The sequence below is a fragment of the Camelus ferus genome, chromosome 18 (assembly GCF_009834535.1).
Source record: "Camelus ferus isolate YT-003-E chromosome 18, BCGSAC_Cfer_1.0, whole genome shotgun sequence".
NCBI classification, from domain to species: Eukaryota; Metazoa; Chordata; class Mammalia; order Artiodactyla; family Camelidae; genus Camelus; species Camelus ferus.
The window spans coordinates 26,739,021-26,764,408 of record NC_045713.1 but is presented as its reverse complement, the minus strand read 5'-3'; the positions used below and the strand labels follow the sequence as shown (position 1 = coordinate 26,764,408).

Sequence of the window (25,388 nt, the reverse complement as noted above, 5' to 3'; positions counted from 1 at the left end):
CAAGGGTTAGCAGGTGTTAACCATAGAAGAGAAACAGCAAGAGACTTTCTCAGCAGAAGGACTGACAGCAGATTGAAAGGGGGTGATTTTTTCGCTCTGTGGTTCAGGGTGTTCAGGCCAGGGTCAGCCAGCCAGAGGATTCTGGAGGCTCAGCCACTGGCATTTCTCTTCAGTCCCACAAAAGGGCGAGCTGTGAGACTCAGTTTTCTCAGCTGCAAAATGGAGATAACACACTGCAAGCCAGGTGGCAATTTGGAGGCGGGTCGCCCTGCCCTCTGCGGTCTCTAGACAATACTGACTTGACTTGCCACCCCCACCCACATTCCAGGCCCTGGGGAAATTCCAATGTCCTTGCAAAGATGTCATCGGATTCCTGGGCCTTACACTCTCACCGTCCCCTGGACCTTGCCTTCCTCCTGTCTCTGCCACTTTTCGACTTTTTATTCTCTCTCTGGCTCTTGTGGCAATTTGTCTTCACTCTGCAGGCATTCGGTCCCTCGCTGTGATTTCCAGCACACACACAAAGACAAAGATGCACAAAGACACCCAGAGATAGACAGACACACACACACAGAGATACATACAGACACACACCCAGACACACCCAGATACACACAAAGACAGACACATGCACACACATACACACATGGACACACACAGACAGACACACGTATACACACATGTAGACACATAGAGACACACACAGACGCACCAGACCTGACTGTGTGGTAGACTTTACAAAGTTCTGGAGGTGTGGAAGTTTTCAATACAAACCACTGATGAATGAGTGTTAGGGGTCTTCCAAGTGCCCTGAACATCCTTCTCTTCCTCCCTTACCCCCCGCCCACCCCATATTCTTCTCCACCTTTTTTCTTAAACAGGCAACTCATTTCTCAACTCCTTAATTCCAAGCTGTGCTCTGGATGTCCCCTCTACGTCTCTTCTTCCATGAACGGACTCTGCTAAGGAACAGGTCTTCCCAGCTGGCTTCTTCCTCCCATGTTAAATTTTGCGAAGGAAAAGCGCAGCAGTAGAGATTCACTTCCTCACTGATACGAATGAGGCCACATGTCCTCACACAACCTCAAAATACTGGCGTGGTGTCTTAGTCTTTCTGGCCACTGTAACAAAAATATGGCTCATAAACATTTATTGCTCACAGTTCTGGAGGCTGAGGAGTCCAAGACCAAGGTGCCAACAGATCCGGTGTCTGGTGAGGGCCCACTTCCAGGTTCATAGACACAGACTTGCCGCTGTGCCCTCACGTGGTGGAAGGGGCAAGGGAGCTGTGTGGGGTCTATGTTATAAGGGCACTAATCCCATTCACCAGAGCTGCACCCTCATGACCTAATCACCTCCCAAAGCCCCACCTCCTAATTCCATCACATTGGGGATTAGAAGTCAATGTGTGAATTTGGGGGGTGGGGTGGGGGCACAAACATTTAGACCACAGCACGTGATTACACCCTGTTTGTTACTGACATTTAGGGATGGCTTGGCCTGGGGCTGTGGTGGTGATTGTGTCACTCATTGCTACCTGGTAGGGTCATGGGAAGACCATGTGAAATGTGGGGTTAGTTGGGGGAGCAGTTGGTGGTGGACCCTGGGGTTTAGGATTCTATTTTAAGTCAACATATGGCCTAGTGTTCACGGTGGTTGGGTGCCTCCTCTCCTCAGACACGCCAAGCTCTCTCCCGGCTCCGGGTTTTGTTTGTGTTGTCCTCTCTGCTTGGGGCTCTTCTCCATTCTTGACATGTTTATCGCCTTCTCATTCCTCAGGTCTCAACCTCAGAAATGCTTTCCCAGACCTCCTAGTTGATTTCCTCCACGGCATGTGTCACAGTTCACAATTATTTTAGTTTCTTTTGTACTTTATTTCTGGTCTGATCTCCTCCCCTAGAGAGTAAGTGCTCTGAGGACGGGAATCATGTCTCATGTTCACCATTATATCCGCAGAGCCCAGCACAGTACTTAATATGCATTCCCCCAGCCCCGGCCTCTGCCACTGGTCACACTGGTCATCCTAGCGGCATTCACAGTGTAGGGGCAAAGTCAGAGGATTTGTGTCCTGGTGGGGGTTCGCTGCTACAGCACACTGACTGCATGATGTGAGAGCACGTGGCCCACCAGCGGTGGGTGCACTGGCCCAGATTGGGGTTGCACACAGCCTCCAACCCTCACCCCCAACCCCGTACACACATGGGAAGGACCACATGGTCACCCCTCACCCTAGAGTCCCGGAACCAGGAGAGAAGCCAGCCTCACCCAAAGGTTTCAAAATACATAAGGGAGACATTTCAGGCTCACATGTTCTAGATCCGTTTGCTCTTAACTGGCAAAGAATGGAGAATTGTTATTCCTGGGTAATTACTATGCATATTTGAAGTAAAAGAAAGCGTTAAACCTTTACATTTTTAGCTTTTCAAAGTATCATCTCTGTCATTACTTTAAACCAATGCCTATAAAAAGCAAGCCTACCAAAATAAAGTTTGACTTTATATATATATAAAAAAACCAAAACCCAAAAAAGCATTTGCTATTGAATGAAACCAGCCCTCTCAAATCCTTCCTCCAAGAAGTGTATAGCTTTTAAAGGCCTTACTTCTTTATTAAAAAGATATTTTTTTATTGACGTACAGCTGATTTACAATGTTGTATTAGTTTAAGGTGTACAGTAAAGTGATTCAGTTATACATATATATTTTTTCAGATTCTTTTCCATTATAGGTTATTACAAGATACTGAATATAGTTCCCTGGGATATACAGTAGGACCTTGTTGTGTATCTACTTTATATATAGTAATTTGTACCTGCTAATCCCAAACTCCTAATTTATCCACCCTGCCACCGACATTTCCCCTTTGGTAACCACAAGTTGGTTTTCTAAGTCTGTGAGTTTGTTTCTGTTTTGTAAATGAGTTCATTTGTATCATTGTTTAGATTCCACATATAAGTGATAGCATGTGATATTTGTCTTTCTCTGTCTGACTTACTTCACTTTGTATGATAATCTCTAGGTCCATCCATGCTGCTGCAAGTGGCATTATTTCATTCTTTTTTATGGCTGAGTAGTATTCCATTGTGTGTGTATTTCCATACACATCTTCTGTATCCAGATCTTACTTCTCATACCAGTTTTAGAATGGACTGTTTACAGGCTGCCCCTAGAACTCCTATCAGCAATAACTAGGTAAATTCAGTGCCTTGTTTTAAAAACCTTTTTATTTTAGACTTACAGAAAAATTGTAAAAACAGCAGAATATTCCTATATACCCTTCACCCAGCCTCTCCTAATGTTAGCATCTTTTATAACTACGGTACAATTGTTGAAACTATAGACTTTATTCAGATTTCACTAGTTTTTCCTTCTAATGTCATTTTTCTGTCCAGGGTCCTACATCGTGTTTAGTCATTGTGTCTCCGTGGTGACTTTCAATCTGTGACAATTCCTCAGTCTCTCCTTCTCTCTTATGACTCAGATATTAAAAATATATTAGTCAGGTATTTTGTAGAATGCCTCATTTTGGGTTTTTTTTTTTTTTTTTTTTTTTATGTTTTCTCCTGATGTGAAAGGGGTTATGGATTCTGAGGATGGATACCACACAGGCGAAGTGCCCTTCTTATCAAATCATATCAGGGGTACATAAAAACATAATTTATTACTAGTGATGTCAACCTCAATTACTTGATTACTGTGATTTCTGTTGGGTTTCTTCACTGTAAAGTTACTACTTTTTTCCTTTGTGATTAATAAATATCTTGGGGGAGATATTTTGAGACTATCCTGTTTCTCCTCACACTTTTGCCCAGCTAAATTTCATTATCCATCATGGATCTTACCTGAGACATTTATCACTATGGTGTTGTAATGGTGATTTTTTATTTCCCTCATTCCACCTGTATTTATTGTAATTCTTCGTTTAGGTAAAACTCCCTTCTTTCTGTCTATCAGTATGGACTCACAGGTGTTTATTTTATTCTACGGCTTATAATCCGATACTATTTTTACTCTGCTGCTTGGACTGTTCCAGCTTTGGCCACTGGGAGCTCTTTCAGGTTGGCTCCTATATCCTTTCAATAAACCCCCAACCTTTTTTGAGCAATTTCCTACTTTCTGGCACCACATGGCGTTCCAGGCGCATCTTGTATTTTCTCTGCCCCAGCTTCGGAATCAACCACTTCTCTAAGGAGTTCTGGTTCCTTTTATTGAAGAATGGTGTTTAGAAACCAAGATCTGGGTGGTAAGTGTGCTCACTGCTATTGGGGAATCTTTGCTTCTAGGTTTTCTCAGTATTCAGATCTTGGAAATACATTATGTATACCAATACATGCATACAAACACATCTATGTCTGTCTGTCTGTCTGTCTGTCTATCTATCTATCTATCTATCTATCTATCTATCTATCGATTTATCTAATATCTCTCTATCTTAAACTTTAGTTCATACTGATACTACTAATTTCAATTCATCACCATAGGGTCATTCTTGGCTCTTTCCTTATTGGTAACTTTCCTAATTGAAGAGCTTGATAAATTGTGAAAAATGTTCCCTTCTCATCCCTGTCCTCTTCCTCTGTCTCTGGAAATGGCTGACATGAGTATACAACAGTGAATCCTAGATGTTGCTGTCAGAAGCCAGACAAAAGAGAAACCAGGAGATTTCATGGTCCTTCTTAGTGCAAAAAGCACTAATTATACACTTTATACTTTATCAGCAGTGGGTTGCATGAGGCTCAGCCCAGGGTCTGGAATGTGAGGTCATTGTTCCAGGCACATGAGTCAGTTGAGATGGGAACGCAAATTTATTAGAACAGTGGTGTATCAGTGTAGTTCTGGAGGGGGAAAAATGTTTGCCTATTTTCTGCTCTAGCTCTCTACAGAAAACTATCACTCAGTGGTCCTCTTACCCTGACCACTGTTCCTGCTCCTGGAAGCACTTTTCCTCTTGCTGGCTGCCTTCTTATATCCTCACTGGTTTCTGCCCTCCCACCTGTCACAACACACGTGTGGTACCCTTTCCCTCTGCCTTCCCACCTTTATTTCCATTTTCACGGACCCTGTGAATTTTCACCTAAAAGTCGATCCCAGCAGAAACCTTTTACGGCTGGGTCTTCAGAAACTTCTCAATCAGAAAAGCCAACTTGACATTTCTGAAAATTTTTATTGTCTGAGGTTTGGTTTTCCTTTTCCGTTCCCTGTACTTGTAACACTTTGGGTGTGGGGGAATGTTCTGTTTTCCGTCCTTTCATAACAGCTTGGAGTTGTTCAGCATGAAACCTCAAGGAATTCTTTGCTGAAAACCCATCTTTTGCCCTCCACACTCTGAATATGTGAAAGAAAAGTAAGGAAGAGCAAGAGTGGCTCACTCTGATGGTAGACGGAGCACTTTTTACTTGAAACTCAAAAGCCTGACTCTTTTAGCTTGCCCTGAAAAGAAAAAAAAAAAAAAAGCCCGTTGGAAGTATTATTCCTTTTGGTGTTATCAACAATTCCAGCAGCCCACGGGCCTATTTGACTGAGATCCTGCCACTCCCACAGCCAGTGGCCTGGGCTGACCATAAATGAACCCAGAATGACCCCGGAGGGGGATGATGTCAAGTCAACGAGAGAGGGAGCCTTAGGAGAGCCCGTATGTATGTCCTCAGCTGTATCCAGGAAGCCTGGATGGAAAGGCCTTGGCAACCACCAACTTCCTGAGGAGCCAATCGGGGAGCTTCCTGGGGGTACGAGTGATGCTAAGTCATCGCAAGCAATGAACCATCAATGAGACAATGAAGAACCGCTTTCGAGAATCCCAAGAACACTGTTCCTGGAAGTATTGCTTAGCAAAGTCACTGAGGGCTGGCGGGAAGGGAGGAGGATGTGGTGAGTAATAGTATTAACAATGACAGCTCCAGGGGCACGCTGAGGTGTAGTAGTAGTGATAACAAGGAGGAGACAATGACGACAGTGCTAACAATGATGAAATCGGCTGGAATTTAATTCAGTTCTTCCTTGGGGGCCAGGCAGTACGCATACATTTATCGTACACATTTTATCCCACTGAATTCTCATAACAAACGTGCAAGGCAGGTACTGTCATTAGTCTCATTTTATATCTAAGCAACTGAGGCTTGCAAGAGATTAAGTATGGGGCTTGTGGTCCAGTCAGAGGCTGGACTAGAACCCTGCTTTCTGAAACGCTTTGTTGTATGGTCGTCTTGGGAGGGTCTGTCTTGTAAGCTGTAGGGTTGTGGTTTTGTGGAGCTAGGTATTCAGGTGGCTGGGGCTGATGCTTTACCACAAGTACCCACAAGGCTAGTCAGATGGCCCAGAGAAGGGAAGCCAAGGGCCCTCCCCCCACAAGTGGCCACCTAATGGAGGAGGCACTTGCAAGGCCATGGGGGGTGGTCATGCACTGAGGATGGGTTCATCAAACTGAGCATCCAAAGATTCGGCTAGTGTTTGGAGGCAGGGTGGTAGGAAGTGGGGGAAGGCATGCCAGGCAGAGGGACAGATATGAACCAAAGCATGGAGGGGAACAATAGCATGGTGTAGCCAAGAATGGCAGGCACGTTGGTGTGGCTAGAAGCTAGGGTTCTAGGTGAAGGGGGAGACAAGAGTGACATCTAGAGAGACAAGTGGGGGCTCTGCGTGAACCAGCTACACCCAGTGTTTAAGAACCTGGGCTCTGGATACAGAAGAACCTGGGTGTGAATTTCCGTTCAGCCAGGTACTAGCAGTGTCACTGTGGGCAACGTTTTAGAATTTTCTGAGTTTCAAATTTCATATTCAGAAAACAGAGACACGTAGTTAGGATGGGCAAATGGAGGCTCAGGGAGCCCAAGTATACGATCTCAGATCACGCCACTGATGAACGGGTTTGCCAGGATGCACCTCTGTTCTGTTACCCATACAGCACTGTAGTTCATAAAGCTCCTGTCTGTGCCCACTTCACTTCTCAGATTTCAGATCACTAAACCATATTTGCATTGTAACTTTTCTCTCCACCCCTGTCATCCCTAGTCCATGTGGCCCTCAAGTGTAAGGACCCTGTCCTACTCTGCCATCACATGATGGGTCAAGAGTAATGCAAGGGTCTCAGGTTTGCCAAGGCATCAGAATCACCAGGGAGCCCCAGAAAACTGCAGACATCTGGGCCCCTCTCAGCTTATTGCACCAGACCCTTCTGGACTGCTACCTGGGCTTTCTCTCTTGTCCATCTGGGGTTGGAACTATAGCAGAAAAGTGTTTCTTGAGTGAATGAATGAGTAGGTGACCATACTGTATGGATCAATCAGGCTAGGCTAGTAAGTCCTATCACAGCCATCAACCCCAAACAATAACGGCTTGGTTTATGCTCCCATTATATGTCCACAGTGGATGGGCTGAGGGCTCTGCTCAATAGAGCAGCCACCAGAAGTGACACAAACTCCCCCCATTCACACTCCTTGGTTAGGACTAATCATGTGACCCCAGCCACGTGGCACAGGAAGTGGGTTCCAGCGTATGCCCAGAAGTGAGGAGCCAGAGGTCATGGGTGAACACAGATGACTGCCAGATTCGACAAAGTTGGCATCATTAACTTCATTTTAGTTCAAAGTGAGACTTTAGAAGCTTGCTCAAGGCCAGATAGCAAATATCGGAGCTGGACTTCAGCCCTTTTTCTATTTTTTTTCCTGGCTCAAGACCGTACTTTTTTTTTTTTTAATGTAATGAGGCTGGCTGTTGCATGGCATCAAACTTAGTGGTTGAAAGCCTGGGATCTGGATTGCCTCCAGACCTTCAGCTCTGCCACTTTCCAGATGTGTAAGCTGGGTCAGTAACAGAACCACTGTGTGCCCATCAAAGAGATAATCAAAGAATGGGAAGGGCAAGGGAAGGACGTGTTTTCTGGAAGGAAGTGTTTGGGGCCAGGTGGGGCTTACCTGAGTGGGACTGATATTGGGTGGGAGTGAAGGAGGTTGATGTAAAAGATTGCCCAGGATTGGGGCGGCTCCTGACACACCCAGGAAAGATGTGTGCCTGTTCCCTATAAGTTGCTTCTTTCCTTGCTGCACCAGTATGAACGTTTGGGTTGCAAGAATAGAGAAATTGACTCAAGTTGATTCAATCATGTGGGTTAGCTCAGGGAAAGGGCTGCCTGGGGCCTTGTAGGTCTGGGGTCAGCCCAGCGGCAAGGAGATGTATGTAGTCCAGTATCTTTTGGTTTCTCCCCTCTGCCATGCAGACCCTATCTTATCCTACAGTTGTGGAAGAAGCCATTGATGACACTGAGGTTCCATGCCAGGCAGGGAGTGAGCTGGCTTTCCCAAGTCTCTCTGTTATCGCAGAGAAAGTGCCTCTCGCCACTGAACCCCAGCAAGACTTTCTCTAAGTCTCATTGGCTCCAACTGGCTTCAGCCCGTGAGAGGTCAGCATTCTTGGCGGAAATGCCAGCTGATTTAAGCAGAAAGGGAAATGTAATCAAGGATGTTAGATATCCCACAGAATCCTTGAGAGGGCTGAAGAAAAGAAATTGAAGCTAAGTTTCTAGGAAAAAGGTCCCAAACCACACTGCACGCCTGGCCCCAATGAGCTAACCACCACCCTGCCTGAGTTTGCCATCACCACAACCAACGCTGCCGTCAGCGTCCCATGCGGCTTCTCCATCAGGAGCTCAACCCTGCAACCGCAATCCCCAAAGCTGGTTACTTTGGCCACTGGTCACCTCAGTAGAACGGAAGCTCCTGACTGGATTCAGTTTCACGTGGTGCATGTGGCCAGCAGCAGAGCCTACGTCAGATCCCTTGTCCTAGATGCAAGGGAAGCAGGCAACTTGCATCTTGGTTTCTCCTCTGGGGTGGTGAGACATATAATGTGAGATTTCCTCAAATACAGATCGGCTAGTTGTGTCATGATAGCCTGCCCATCCTTGACCAAGCCCTGGTTGAGTAGAGGTGGTAAGAGTCCATAATGAGCTTGGATTGACCAAAGGCAAAGGATGGTTACATGGAGATCAATGGCATTGCCTGCAACATTTATCTACCTCCTGTTGGGTTCTCTCCTCTCTACTGTCCCCATGTGCTCAGGGTGTGTACATCCTGAGATGCCTCTTAAGGTCCCAGTCCACCCTGCCCTCCCAGCTACCATCTCTCACCTACCCCTTGCTGACCCGTGGCATCCCTACCTCCGCAATGTTCTCCCCTCTCCTCCTTGCCTAGTTCACACTGTCTCATCCTCCAGAACTCAAGTTCAAGGCAGGTTCTTTCCTACCCTTTCAACCAGTCTTTTTTTTTTTTTTTTTTCCTTTTTAATTTTGGTCATTTGCTCTTCTTTTTTATCCTGTTTATCACATAACATTTCAACACTGTTTGGTTCAGTTATTTAATTAACACTTCTCTCTCCCTCCAGGCCATCAATGTGATGAGAGCATGGTCTTGCTCACAGCTACTAACACAGTAATTGGCACTTAAGTGCTTAAGTTTTTATTGAATGAATGAGCATTAAACAAATCCCATTACAGGCATTTATAAAGTTCCATTTGGATCAAAGACATTTTAACAGTGCTTTTTGGAAACCACAGGTTAAACCCTTAGAAGTGTATGTATTAGAATCATCCTGATTTTTTTGTGTCCATCTATAATGCCCTCAATGGATCCAGTTACATCCACTCCTGCCCTGTGACGATCACTTCCACAGGGAGCCATTGCCATAGATGGGAATGTGTGGCGTGTCTTGCATCAGGATAGAAATCTAACTTGGGGGGGTACCATGGCCTGAGGGTGGTGGCAGCTTCAGTTCTTATAAAAACTTTCTTCATAATGTCTCAGTGGTTCTATTAACCCCCAACCTCAGCCAAATGATCTTAACACGTTTCAGCTTAATTAAGCAATTTTTTTCTTTTTGCTTTTGCCAACAACTTAAAAATATTTGGGTGGCTTCTCCTATATAAGGGGAGCCTTTTATAATACAGGCTGCCAGTATCCCAGGAAACTGGTAAGAGAGAGCACCGCAGAGCTCAGGAGGGTCTCTTTCCACGATCAGGAGAACATGTGGGGGTAATCTCACCCACTGAAGAGCAGTGAATTATTTCCATTGTACTAGAAACGAATTTTATTTCCACGTCTGAGTAGATAAGGTCACATCCTCCAAAGTGATTTGTAATTTATATTGGGAGATAGGGAGAGAATAAAATAACTCAGACATCCCATCCATGTAATAATAGCTGGAATTTACTGAGAGTTTAATTTGTGCAAGACACTTTACCACATGCTTCACATACATTGACTTGATTAATCCTTCCAACAACCAATCTTAGATTGAAGTCCTGACCTCAGGGGATTTCTAGGTTTTCAGCTTCAAGAAGACATAGGCTTTGAGGGCAGGGAGAACCTTGTTGGTCACTGAGGCCAAAGTTTGTAGGTCTGGGGACAGCCTGATCTGGTGGAACTCCAGCATTCCCACTTACCACTTTTGTGTACTCGGGCTGGGCAACTTCTTTCCCTAAGAAGGCCCTTGGTTTCCTCATCTGTAAAACGGGGACAACCATACTTTCCACATGGGATTGTTGGGAGGACTAAATGAGTTAATGAACAGACAGCACTGGGAGCAGTGCTGGGTGCCTTACAGCTGCCCATTAGATGTGATTTCTCTTCCTGTCTCACTTCCTCCATCAAGGTGGGTTGGGTGATGTTCACACATGGAGGGCACCCATAACCTCTGGCCTGCAGGAGGTGGCATTACTTCGGAGGGAGTGACAGGCTTGCAGGGTGGGCAGGCCAACATTTGCTGAGATCACTGTGACTGCCAGGTGGGCTGGATAAGCCCATCCAGACACTGATGCAAGTTACCTTGGAATAGCTAGAACCTCCAAGGTTTTTGATTTTACAGCAGCTTGTTGGCCCAGACATGCTAGCTCATGGGACTTCAGCACAAGGCACTACTGGGTTGTGGACTCAGACCCAGGTTCAAACCCTGTGTTACCGTGGAGCCTTAGGCCAATTTCTTCATCTCCCTGAGTCTCCATTTTCCTATGATTTGACTTGGAAGAATACTGGTAGTGACCTTGAATTGCCCTCAATAAATGCTTGTCCCTCTAAGACACAATTATATGATGTTAAGATTTTACCCGTAGGAAGAAGTAACGCCTTCCTCTGTGCCCCCTAACACCACGTACATTCTAGTTCCATGTCCTGTGACCCATGCTTCTGTGCTCTCTACCATCAAAATGCCACCAGTTTCAAGAAGATACAACCTAATAAAAATAGTCAGTTTTCACGGCCCTGTTCAGGGTCTGGCACAGGAAGGCCTTAAGAAGTCCGTGTAATGAGGGAGAAGCGTTTTCCTAACAGCATTTTCATAAACGGGAGGAATTATAGCAGCTGCCCTCCCGGGAGCGCCTCCTCTCACCTTGGTGAAACTTGGGAGGGAAGTAGAGAAGGGCTGAGATTTGGCGCCCTCAGCGGAAGAAGTAACAGGGATAGGGCCTGGGAGTTGTCATGGAGGCAGAAAACCCGGGCTTTGGCTCGGGCGTCAGACAGCCCCGGATGCCAATTCTTAGCTGTGTGACCTGGGGGTATTCTCAACCTGGCCAAGCCTCCGTTTTATCCTTTCTGGAATGGAGAGGGTGGTAATACCTACTTTTGGGGGGGGGTCCAGTGAGGACCCTAAGAGGAACCGTAGAAGTACTGCAACGCTGGCCGCCAAGATTATTGTTGTTACGGAGGTCAGAACCGTTTGCAAAAGGCTCGCAGGTCCAGGGCCCCGGGCGCCCGCATGCGCACGCGCACCTGGCCGCCCAGGTGAGAAGGAGGCGGCCGTCTCGCACCTGGCTTTTAACCCTTTACGGTCACGGCGGTAGGCGGAACGGATGCAGGGACCCGGACGAGGGGTTGGGGGTCCGGCTAGGCCTAACCCTGAGGCGAGGGGGAAGCTTTTAGGGAGGGCGCTAAGCCGGATCCAGGCCGGGGTCCGCGCGCGCCGGGGGGAGGGCGGGGAAGCGGGGAGGGGAGCGAAGTCTCGCGAGATCGCGCGCGGCGGCGGCGGCGGCGGCAGCAGCGGCGGCGGCCGGGGAGGTGAGCTGCGGGCGGTGGCGTCTGCCGTTGGGGGTTGAGGAACGGGTGAGAGCGGCGGAGACGGAGGGCCGGGCCGGGGGAGCCGGCCGGGCGGGCGGCCCGCGTCCTGGGCGGTCGCTCCAGTCCGCCCCGAGGCTGCAGCGGAGCCGCCAGGTCCGCCCCGTCCCGGGACCCGCGCGGGCGGGGCGGGGCGGCTGGGCTGGGGCCGCGGGGCCGCTCGGGCCGGTCCCCTCACAGCTAGTCCCCGCATGCGGCTGCGACCGCGGGGCGCGCCTCAGTTTACCCCGGCAGCCGGCTGGCGCCGAGGACGCGGTGCTGCTGGCCGCGGCAGCACCATTTATTGAGGTTTAACCGTCTGCCCGCACTTAACTTGGGCGGCTTCTCTCCGGGGCTGCACCGAGAGGTGAAGCGCCCTGCCCAGAGTCAAGCTGCTGGGAAACGGTGGAATCGGGATTCAAACCCAGGGACACCGACTCCAGCGCCCCACCGGGTCCTTGCCTCACATCCTTCTCCCCACCCCCACTCCCGAGGTTTCAGGTCTCGAATTCTACTCCTCTGGTCCCAATTGGGCTGCAAAGGGTGTGTCTGGGAGCCCCCCTCCCCCAGTTGAATACTGCTTGGTATGTGAGTTTACTGGGAGAGAGTCCTTGGCTTTTGTCAATTTCCCCAAAGGGTCCCTGACCCCGAAATGGTCAAGAACTTTTGTTTGGCTCTTTGTGACTGCAGATGTGTGCTTAGAGCAGCGGTGTGTGCCTAGGGTGGGCTGTCATATCGAGTGGGTGGAATATTGGAGCCCAGGGCTTGTTTTAGGCAAAGGAAACTTTTTAAGTTTTTTTTTGTTGTTGAGCACGTGATTCCACTCAACCTTTCCAGGACCAAGGCCCCTCCCCTTTGCAGCAGATGTTTGTGAAGTCCCCTTTACAGCTCTTAATTGAAATTTATCAGTAATATAACGTGGCAACATCATAACTGAAAATCAGGTACTGGCTTCTGCAGCATATATACTAAAATTGGAACAATGCTGAGAAGATTTGCATGGCTCCTGCGCAAGGATGACACGCAAATTCGTGAAGCGTTCCAAATTTTTGTCTACACGTTGTAACTGATTATACTTCAATTAAAAAAAAATCAGTGTGATGTCCCAACTTAGTGTAAGGGAGAGGTGTAAGGAGAACAATATGTGACACGTGTTGCCGAACCACATCTAGCACATGCTGCTGTGCTGGAAGACAGCCTGGTCTGGGGTGCTGGTACCTGTTTCTAGTGAATCCAACTTGGACTGAAGAGAGATAAAAATATCAGGAGCTGTTTCAAACAAGGAAAGGAAAGATGAGAGCTACAGATGAACACGAGGATGGGGGACATCTGTGTTGGTATAACCTATTTAGGAAAATGAGGAGAGAAGTAAGCCTAGATTGAATTAGGAATAACCAAGATAAAGTACAGTCCGAATCAACGTGTAAATAATATTAGTATAACTACTCTGTGAATGCCGTATTTTCAGATTACGCTGTAGGGCATCTCTTGTGCAACAAACTTTGAGAAATTGCTGCTTTGAGGCACCATGCAGGATTCCTCCCCTAGTCATTGAATAAATAAATAAATAAATAAATAATGAATAAAATATTAGCTAGATTGAAATATCTTTAATTCGGTGCCAGTATGTCACTTTACAGTTTAGATATGCTGAGTATTATGACACTGCCGGTATATGTTGAGTTATGTGTGGTGTGAGGAAATGGTCCCTAATTCCACACGTAGTTATTTAGTTTCAAGTTTTCTTGCTTTAGTTACCTTTTCCTAAATTACTGGGGTTTTCCCATCATTTCTTGTAAAAACTGAAAACTGGTGATTAATCTGGTCGGACATTCAGAAGACTCTTGGGAGCAGGATAAATCTTCATTATGTGGAATGCCTTGTGAGACGTTCAAGCATCCCGGCTGCCAAACACTAAATGCCAGTGGTGTCCCCTAATCACTTTGATAACTAAACATATCTCTTAGAGGAAAGTACTAGTCCCCTTGAGATCCACTCTAAAGAACAATCTCCATTGTCTACTCAGTTATATGAGGAAAGGGGGTAGAATTTAACTGGCAAACAATTTTTGTTGCGAAAAATGTTTCCCTATGCTTTCCTTCTACTTACTAATATCTGTATTAGAGAACTTGGAAAATGTGTATTGTACAAAGGTGAAAATTAAAATGACCTATAATCACCAATGTCCTCAGTCCTGGTATGATTCATTAGAAATTCTTTTCATTTGAAACTCTGTTAGTCTTGCTGCTATGGGCAAAATGCAAATTGAGTTAAGTTCAACTCAGACTATTATATAGTTACACTATAACATAAATTTCTTCAACTCTTGTTATATCTACAAAGAAAGTTTATTTTTTCTTTTTGTTGAATAGGTAAGTTGCTTCTTTGCTAGAAAATGTTTGTTTATTGTTTATTGCTTATTACTTTTGAAAGGTGCTATGGAAACACGTAAAGAAAGTCTGTTGTCAAAATGGAAGGATGTATTTTAAATTGCCTAGAGATAGATACATTAATACTTTTGGATTGGAAAATTATCTGAATTAAGAGTGATTAGTTTTTATCGCTTTGAGCAAGCAGCAGCATGTTCCAGGGTAAAACAAGGTCACTCCTTTTCTTTCTCCTTTCTTTTTTCACTACTTTTTAAAATATTCATATGTGCAAGAATGAATAATACTACATAGATGTTAAAACTGTTCCAGTGTTTAGGTGTGGGGACAAATTGATGAATGGACAAAATATCTATGCCTCTATAGATGAAAATGCATAATTTGTTATGTACATATCTCTGAAATTTATAATTAAGGTAGTTCATTGATTTTTAAGATGCATATCCTAGATGGAATGGTATCTTAAAATTGACATGGTTTAATTGGCAATTTCTTTCTTAGTGGTACATAAAATAATAATGTCTGAAATTGATGGCTTCTTAGATACAGTGAAATAGGGATATGTAGAAATTTCAGCACATTGATTAATGTTTATCACCAAAAGCTTTATCCAAAGGATGACTTTCAAAGTGAAGATACACAGCATTTCCAGATCCTTCGATTTAAACTTGAATTCTTTACTTTGAGGATTCCTGTGAAGATTTTTCCCCCATATAAAACAAATGGAGAATCAGTGTTTGTAAATATAAGAACCATTTTTTAAAAATGTTTAGAAGGAAACAAACTGCTTGGTGATTTTTCATGGAGAGCAGATGGTGTGGTTAATTGTTTGAAGTAAAGTTAATCAGATAGTATAACCAGGCAGATGTATGATTTTTTTCCCCCATTCTGGAAGGCTCATAGTTTCACTTATAAAGGATAGTTGCCTCAAACAGGATGTCCTTAAATTGGATTTCAGTTCTTCACTGTTGTTTTAATAAGGAATATGTTTGAATATATATTTGTTTCATGTTAAGGACAGAATTTATATGGGAAGCTACATTGTGTCTCCCAGCTCAGAAACCTGTGTAAGGATGGTCTGCTACTGAGGGCAGTTTTCATAGGAAACTCAACCACATGAAGACTTTGCACACCTCCTTCCCCAAGCAGATTTGAGCTTTTCTTCTCAAAGTGTGCACTCCAAACCAGCAGCACATCAGCAGCACATCAGCAGCCTCCTAGAGCTTGTTTGAAACGCAGATTCTGAGGCCCACTCCAGACCTAATGAACTAGAATCTGCATTTTAAGAAGATCCTCCTCCAAGTGATGCACTGGGTCACATCACTGGCTCTCAAGCTTGAGTATGTATTACAAGAAGTGCTACCTTATAGGTTGTTATACTATCAGAGTTTCTGTTCAGTAGGTGTGGGCTGGGACTTGAGAATTTGCGTTTTTAACAGGTTCTAAGGTAATGGTGATGCTGCTGGTCCAGGGACCATACTTTGAGAACCATTAGACTAAAGCATCCTTCTCATTGCACTTTCCTATTCTCTCTTCTGATTCCTTGCCCCCCAAACAGCTTTTTTATAGATTATTATAATTAATATGCTTTAGCGTGTTTGAAGGAAAAAAATTACATTGTCTTGTATGAGTTTTTAGTGATGGCAACACTAAACTTGCTTGTTGTCCTTTTATTTTTTATTTTTTTATTTTTTGGGGGGAGGTAATTAGGTATAGCTATTTATTTATTTATTCTTAGAGGAGGCACTGGGGATTGAACCTGTGACCTCATGCATGCTAAGCATGTGCTCTAGCACTTGAGCTATATCCTGCCCCCCATAAATTTGCTTGTTAATGTCTAATTTCGAAGAAAATTTCCTTTTTAATGTGAGTTGAATTTTGACTCTAGGTGATAAGTAGTTCTCTTTCTCTTCGTTCTGTGAGTTACACTTTTTAACACTTGAAAATTCTTTTGTGTCTATAAAATGTTCATATGGTTCAAAAATTAAAGTGACGTATTTTGAGGAGTCCAATTTCCAACTCTGTCTTGATCTAACCTGCCCCCTCACCCCATAGATAATTAAAAAGGTTTTTCTTCCTATAAATGCCTATTGTTTCTCTGTGTAGATACAGATGAACACCAGTATACTCTGTATACACCCTCTTTTTCATGTAAAACGCAGTATACTGTGTAAATTATTCTAACCCTTGCTTTTTTTCAGTTAGTATACCTCTGGTATCTTTCCATATTGGTATATAGAAAACAATTATTTAACAGTTGGAAAATATATCCTTGTATGGGCTGTGCCACAGTTTGTCCAGTAGCCCCCACTGATGAACACTTGAGTGTTTCCCAGCCTCTTGCAATCACAGACAGCCTGCGGTGAGTAACCTTGTACACATACCATTTGGTATTGGTGAGGTGTATCTGTGGGATATCTTTCCAGAAGTAGGGTTGCTGGGTCAGTGAACAGTGCCTCTGTGATTTTGATAAACGCTGCCCTCCTTCAGGTTGTACCATTTCGAACTCTTGCAAGTAATTCCGTTAGAGTACCTGTTTCTCCATAGCATCTCCCAGTAGACTGTTTACCAACCTTTGGATCTGTGTGAGTCTAATAGGTGAAATAATAGCTTGTTGTAGTTTTAGTGTGCATTACTTTGATTATGATGAGGCTAGCATCTTTTCATATGCTTAAAAAATGCATATCTTTTTCTGTAAACTATGTGTTCATGCCCTTTGCACATTTTTCTTTTGGACTGCTTTTTTTTATTATCAGTTTCTAAGAGTTTATAGATTAGAGAGATTAGCCCTTTGTCATACAAGTTGCAATTTCCTGAAGTTTGTCTTTTTTTTTAATTTACTTTTGTGTATTTTGGTATAGAGAAGGCTTAAAGTTTTTTCTTTAAATTTTGGGTAGTTAATATTTTATGGTGTCTGGATTTTGAGTCACTGAAAGACCTCCAAGAGTTTGGAATTTGCCAGCGGTTTTTTTTTTTTTCTTTAAGTACTTTTATAGTTTCATTTTTACACTTTAATCTTTGATCCATTTAGAATTTATTCTTGTGTTCAGAGGTGATACACAGGATTCACATTTTTTCTCATGGCTTCCAGTTATCTTTACCCATTTGTTTCAGAATGCAGTACACCTTCATTACATTCTGAATTTTTGGTTGTATTGGGTACATCTCTGAACGTTGTTCTGTTCCATTAAGTCTTTCTGTTCATGCACAAGAACACGTTATTGGTTTTATAAAAAGTCTTAATGCCTTGTAAAACTGGTTTCTCTTGTAGCCCTTTATTTCCTGGCAGTTCTTGCTTGTTTATTTTTCCGTGTGAACTTTAGAATCATTTGTCAGTTCTAAGAAAGAAAAAACACATAAAATTAGGATTATGTTAAATTTATAAAAACTATCATAGGGAAAATTGATCTCTTTCTAATATTTAATTTTTCTATCCAAGAACACTGTGTGTGTTTTCATTTGTTTGGATTTACTTTTGACTCCTTCTGGAGCATTTTCAAGTTTTTCTCATACAGGTTTTGCCCACTTCTTGTCAAATTTATTTTATATATATGTGTGTGTATATATATTTGATTTTGTGAGGCCTTCTCTTCCTTTTTCTTTTCTAAGTGGTTTTGATTGTATGTATGAAGGCTGTTTATTTCTGTGTAAATACAGAAATTGATATACCCTGAAGTTTTAAGTAGTTTTTAACAGACTTTAAGTTCTGCAGGCTCCCTTATACATTTATGTCTAAGGGGAAGAAAGCCTTGGGAATCAAGCTTGCAGTTAAATCCTGTGGTTGCATTTATTAGCTCTGTGGACATCTGTGGGGATCTGGTTGACTTCTCTTAGCCTCAGTTTCCTAATCAGTTGAAGGAACAATTCTAACTCTAAGAATGTTGGAAGAATTAAGAAAGAACCCAAAACTCATCACTTAGTGCTGCGTCCACCACTGTCTCCGCCAGTGCCAACATGGATTGAGGTTGCTCTTCTCTTTTTCTTTGTCCTGCTCTTTTCCCTCTCACCTTTAAAAGAAAAAAAAAAAAAAAAAAAGAAAGAAAAAGAAACCATGAAGAGAAATAATAAAATGATACTAGAGTTGAAGTTAAAACTAAGCTGTGGTTCACTTCGGGTAGGACAATCAATATTGTTGATTGAGAAGAGAGAACAAACTCAACCCGGCATCTGAGGCCACTCCTGCTTCTTGGCCTTCCTGCTGATTGCCCTCTTGGGCTAGGAGGCTACTTAGCATTCCCCGAAGGCCCTGTGTGTGTGTTTCCTATAATGCCATCCCTTCCACCCAGAATGTTCTGCTACCTGATTCTACCGGTTCAGCCATGTGCTGTCCCACACCCAGTGAAGAACAGTACGTGTCTCTTCGCGTAGCTTGTCTGTCCTACCGCTTGGACCTTGATAGACTGGAAACTGTGAGGAGAGAGACTGTGTCCGTCATGGCTGCCAAAGAATGCAAAATGCCTGGCAAAGAGTAGGCATTCAGATATTTTAAAATAAATGAGTGAATAAATGACTTTGATCTTTCTTTTGCCTTATATATCTGGGTTCTTACGTCACCTAGTACATTGTTAAGTACAGTCATAATAGTAATACTAAATAATGGTGGTAAGAGGCAAATGGATTTGTTATATAAGAGTATGTAATAATAAAAATGGAAATTAACATTCATTGAACATTTATATGTTCCAAGAGCTGTTTTAAAGTCCCTGATGTGGATTATCTGACATAATCCTCAGTGACCCTGTGGGCTGGGTACTGTTACTGTACACATGGGGAAACTGAGGCACATAGGTGTTTTTAGGGACTTGCTGAAGATCAGACAAGCTAGGAAGTGATAGAGCTGAGGCTCAGATGCAAGTGTTCTGAGCTTAGCAACCCAACTTTTAACCTGCTGCAGAGTGAATACAGTCATTTCTAGGTTCTTGAACAGTTTAGGAAAAGTTATATAATTACACTTGTAACTGCCTGTTTTCCTTCCCGATCCTCCCATTTTGGGGAGTTCCATTTTATTCTTTCCAGTTTGTCTCAGACTTCATGTTCTCCGGCAGGCTTTCTCTGACCACCCTGCCTGACATGCAGTAGATGTTCAGTAAAAAGTAACTTTGAAAAATCTTGATACAATTTTTAAAAATTTCAGTCCATTTACAGTCATTACAAAATAGTGGGTGTATGCCTCGTGTTGTACAATGCATGCTTGTAACCTGTCTTACTCCCAGTAGTGTGCACCTCCCACCCACCCCTATATTGTTCCCTCAACCCACGCTGGTAACCACTAGTTTTGTTCTCTGTATCTGTGCATCTGCTTCAATAAAAAGTAATTTTAACTTTTTCCCCCACCAGGTTCACAATAAAGGTGCTAAGAAAGAGAATGTAAGACCGGAAAATAATTAAAGATTTTTACTGAGGTAAGTTTTTTATGATTTAATTTTTTACTGAGGTAAGTTTTTTATGATTTAATTTTTTTTAAAGAAAACATCTCATTAAAAAGAAATTCCTCTTCATAGCCGCCTTACTTCAGATATAAGAGGGAGATTGTTTTAGGAGTCTTTAAGTTCGTAGACCCTGGGGTTCTTAAGGTGGATACCAGGAATATGGGCTATTTGAATAAGGTCATTTGGCTTCCTTCCTTTGAGCTATAAATTTCCATTATCTTGTTGTTCTGAAGCGACGTACTGAAGAGATCCCACAGGTGGAAACCTATAAACTGGTGGAGATATATATGTACTTGAAAACATAAAGTGAAAACATTGTTTTTAATATAGGAGTTGAAGGGATTTGAAGCCACTTTTGGTGAGATTGCAACACTTCATCTTCTTAAATGAAAATGTATTGTTTATTTTCTTTTTATAATAGTGAGAAAAAAACTTCCATCAATATAAAATGACATAATGACAAAAGTAAACACCTAACTCCTGTCACCCAGAAATGACTGCTATTAATATCTTGGTGAGCATACTTTTAGAAATTTATGCATATGGAAATATTCATACACAACTCTTTAAATAATTGGTTTATACTGTATATGGTGGTCTTTTTTAAGGTAACAGTATATTTTATGTATCTCTGCACATGTATTGTAAAAGACATGCATAATCACACATGATCATTTTGCTGACTATATAGTATTTCACTGTTTAGAGACCCCATACTTTATTTAACCATTCCTTTGACTACAATTTGGATAGTTTTTACTGGATAATGGTGTACATCATTGTATACTTGTTCATTTATTTTTTTAGAAATATGCCTGCTGGGTCAAAGATAATACACATTTTAATTGCAGATGCTTATGGCTAAACTGCCCTCTGTGGAGCCTTCTCCCCTGCCAAGAGTCCTATTTTCCATATTCCTGCCCACACTGAGTTTTGTTAATCTTTTAATCTTTGCCAATCCAATAGGTGAAAAAAGCTATCTTTTTTGGGTAGCAGAGTTTTTGACTGGATTAAACCTTCCATGTTTTAAATACCTCTTTCACTCGATAGTTTTACTTAAATGAAGAATTTTCTTGTTGAGAAAGTAGCAGTGATTATTGTGTGTGAGGCACTCTCTTGGACTTTAAATGTGATGAGAATGTTAAAATATGCTGAGTTCTTTGTTTTTAGGTCTGTCGCACTGATTAACTTATTATATATATTTTAAAATTATTGCCAACTAGCTAATTGTCTTGGATACTGAAAGTTTTCCTTCATGGAGAGCAATACCTTTGTTTTTTATTCGCTTGTAGAGGAGCTTAGAGAAGCTTTAAAAACTAACTTCTTAACATCTTTCAAACACAAATACCAGTTGCAGAATAGCATACAGAATATGATTCACAAACTTGGGTGATAATGGAATATTATTGACTTATGTGAATATACATTCACACGTAAACCTGTGAATGTTGATGTCAAGTCTCATCTGTCCAAAAGATTTTGTCAGTTTCTGGTATGTATGTGAGCTCTAATTTTATGTTTGTTTTAGATTTTATTTCAATCAAATAAGAATTGTTTAAGGAAGGTTTCACATGAAACAGCTGCCAACTTTGTCATTGACCTGTTCTTTGACTTAGTAAAAAAGCCAATTAAAATTCAATCTTTTCCCTTGATATAAAATGCATCTTCTTATGATATAGATTGCCTTTCATGTGGGTGCTTTTCTTTTCACTCCAAGTTAACATTGTTGAGATTGGGACCAACTGTGTTTCATTCACCAGCTTATATCCAGAAACTAATATGATACCTGGCACATATGTGCTGGATGCTCCTATCGCTTTTGAAGGAATTAATGATTGGTGTATATTGTCATTTTTAAGTTAGAATTAAGAGGTAAATGAGAAGTGCCTTATGTTTTAATTACGAAATTTAATTTCTTGGGGAAGAAAACTAGCATCTGTGGTTTTAAACGCACCTAAATCTAGACATGCATAATTGTAGTTACACTTGCTACCATAACATTTTGAGATATTTTGTTTGGATTATTGATTTGGACTCTATCGCATTTCTTTTCAGAATCACATACGCTACTATGTTTTAAATCTCCTCTTTTTTTTTTTATTGTTGCTGTTAAGGGCAAAGTAAGTGTCTGAAGTACGTTAAGGTAGTAGATCTTATGAAAGAATCCTCTTTCTGTTTCATATTATAGACATGGGAATGTTTTTCAGTTATGTTATTTGAAGACAAGGATAAAATAAATGCCCCTAAATATATTTCAAATTATAATGAAGAGAAATTGAGTTGTGTTTTAATTGTGTGGTTCAGCATTTATTAAAAAGAAAAGTAGAGAAATAGATTGCCAGCCATTAAGTAGAATGTATAAATCTTTGTTCAGTATCCTGCCTATTAAGCTTTTGTGACTCCTAACCAGTTTTTCACAGCCAAAATAAACAGAGAGGATGGAACAATTATCTAAAAGATTTAAGCAATGTTGTGGACTCTTGTTTCATACATTTTGTTTCCACTGGAAAATGAAATTCTAAAGAATGTGCGAGCTAGTTTTGATTAGTATTTTAGCAGCAGTTATTTGCATGCAAATTTATAAAATTTATTAAATAGTCCCCTAGCAATTTTTATTTGTACTTTAATTTCCTTAGCAACCCCTTCCTTAATAAATCTAGGCAGACATGAAAAGAAATTATTAAGTCTTCATTAATGGGGTCTAAATTAATTAGATTTCCTGGATTTTACCCTCTGATGTCTTACTGTGGCTAATGGTGTGATCTTGTATTCATTTTCTAAAATAACCAAAGTTCTGGGTTCTTGTATCTCTTTTCTGTAGTAGTATAGGAATTTGCTTATATGGTAGCTTTCATTTCACTGATGACTTAATTTGTTTAATCGCATGCTTTAAAACCCTAATTCTAAAAATACTCCTGGAAAGTGAGGACTTACTAGTAGTACTTAAACTGGAGTCTTAATTAAAAGTAAGACTTCATCATTTATTTCTCCTCTTAGCTACATTTGTAAAAATTTTTATACTGTATTTAAACAGATTTTAAGACATTCTTACGTTTTTAATGGGTTGGATTTTATGCATTTGCAACAGTTTCTTCCTATTTTAGGCATACAGCTTAAAGTTTAGACTGGCAGTGCAAGTGGCTATTTGGTTGGAAAGTTGGAAAGAGAAGAAGTTCTGTCTTCATATACAGGATTTGTGGTGGTAGAAGATTCAGATGAAACGGTTTTATGATCAGGGTAAGAGTACTGACCTGCAGTGAGAGGGCAAAAAAAAAAAAAAAAAAAAAAATCAAGTGCTTATATGCAGTATAGGTAACAGCTTCCTAGCAAAGCCAGCACTCCAGGCTTACTTCTGTAGTGTCCATAAGGAGTTGATCTCACAGAGGTTTTATTAACTCAGAGTCTTAAGGGGAGAGTTTGGGAAAGGGGGGTAGAGTACAGTAGCTTTGGGCCACAAGTTCCATCATGAGTGTAGTGCTTAGTGAAACTCCCTAGGGATAGGTACCTCCAGCCTCTGAATGTCCTGTCCTCCTGGGGAAGTTTCCTTCCTTGCTAAGCCTGGAAGCTTTGCCTAGTGTTGTGGCATGATGGAAATTTGTCTGGAGCTGGGCAGAGGGAGTGTGACTGTCTCCTACTGCAGAGTCTAGATCCTGTCTCTGAATAGACTTCCATCATGGGATTTTGGCCATAGCTTCCCCTGTATCACAGCAAGGTGATGACAAATACGGGAATTCCACCCAAGCTTTACCTTCATGCCCGTTTGTTCAAAGAGGACACCTAGTTCATGGTGAGGGTTATGTTTGTGTCTGTTAAACCCTGTAAGCTTTGTTTTAAATAGATTTCAGCCTAGTCTAATGTAACAAAAGTTTTTCAGTCTGAATGTTCTAGCAGCCATCACTCAGACATGAATTGCTGTCAGCGGGGAAGGATATCCTCCTACACCTTCTCTGGAGTGCTTGAAACCATCCCGCTTCCTTTCTCTTTTACCTTAAGAACTGATTACTGACACTTGGGAATTATAATCAGATTGCATCAATCTTTATGGAAAGGTTACCAATTATTGCACTGAAAAATAGGCATTTGTCTCTAATAGTAAAGGTTTCTCTTGGTGTGTCTCAGTTCATTGCTTTTAAATACCTCTCAGGTGAATGAATGCTTTGTGTCGTGCCCTGATTTCATACATTTAAAACAGACTTTATTGATGGCTTTCTTACTTTCGGTACTATGGGAGGGGGAATAATTTATTTAATATGAGGTCTTCAGGGGATCTTTCAGTTGCTTAGATGTCGTTGGGATAGAAAAGAATGGCTGGTGTCAATTTTTTATACTGTGATACAAGCTCTGAAATGAGTATTTGCATTGAAGAGTTGAGAGCAGTGAGGATTTTTATGGTGGCGGTGTACGTACTGAGCACTGGTCTGCACCTTTTGCGTGTATCCTTTCATTTTGTTCTCACATTGACCCTGTGAGACTAGATACAGTCACCCCAGCTGTAGAGACTAGAAGGCCTTAGTTGTGAAATTTGTCCTCGGGCACTCAGCTAACGTGTATTTTTCCCCCCTCAAGGGGGAGGTAATTAGGTTTATTTATTTGGTTTTTCAAAGGAGGTACTGGGGATTGAACCCAGGATCTTATCTAAGCATGTGCTCTGCCACTTGAGCTATACCCTGCCCCCTTAGCTAATATGTTAAAACAAAACAAAATAAGACAAAAACAAGGACTTGAATCCAGATCTCTCTGGCTCTTCATGTGTACACCAACAAAGAAAGGGCCTCACTGTTGGTAGAAAGTTTCCATTATTGTGAATAAGTGATATGTTGGGCAGAATGAAGATACGGCTGCTTTATCACCACCATCACTGTCATTTTTACCATCCTCTTTATTTCTGATGTTCTTCAGCGTTAACTGGTGAGGTTGAGGAGCCTGCCAGGGTGTCTGGCTCATTGTGTTCAATACAACATAGGCTTGTTTAATTTAGCAGTGCTGTGAGATGAAAGGTTCATGACGGCCAAGTACAAACAGACCTTCTGTGGGATGTTAATTTTGTTAGAGGAGAGAATGCTTGTTTTTCCTTGCTTTGTGCTAATAAAGAAGCTGGCACATTTTCTCATGTGTTAAAAAGGACTTTGACTTGTTTAAATCTGTGTAATCAAAGGGAAGTGAGCAGTTCTGATAAACATTTTTCTTTGTGCGGTCTCCGGTTAGATCCATTTCATACCTGCCAGCGAATTGCAGTTTGTGTTCTCTTTTGTTCTTTCCTCTTTTCACTGTGGATTTGACTTTATGGTTGGTCACAGTAGGGATTTGGTGGTAGGAAAATAAATCAGTTCCTCGTTTGAACAGATTGTGTGTATTTTTACAATGGTCTGTCCTGCAGCAGGCAAAGTGATTCAGTCAGGCCCCTGCACAGAGATGTCACTATGTGATTTTGTGCAGTCATTTTTTTCCCGTAAGAGCTCTATTGAGATGTAATTCACATACCGTAAAGTTCAGTTGAAC

General features: G+C 42.1%; 1 protein-coding gene and 1 non-coding gene across 2 annotated transcripts in view; both read left to right on the top strand.

Annotated features, from left to right (window-relative positions):
- Positions 1-11,529: 11,529 nt before the first annotated feature.
- MRTFB (myocardin related transcription factor B) overlaps positions 11,530-25,388 on the top strand; it is a 181,705-nt gene continuing 167,846 nt past the window's right edge. The window contains 3 exon segments of the mRNA XM_032460764.1: positions 11,530-11,764; positions 19,798-19,862; positions 20,311-20,403. Of these exon segments, the coding sequence (XP_032316655.1) occupies positions 20,383-20,403 (21 nt within the window). The 5' untranslated portion in view covers positions 11,530-11,764; positions 19,798-19,862; positions 20,311-20,382.
- On the top strand, positions 13,018-13,124 carry LOC116657673. The gene has a single exon (XR_004312870.1). It is a non-coding gene; the product is annotated as a U6 spliceosomal RNA (small nuclear RNA).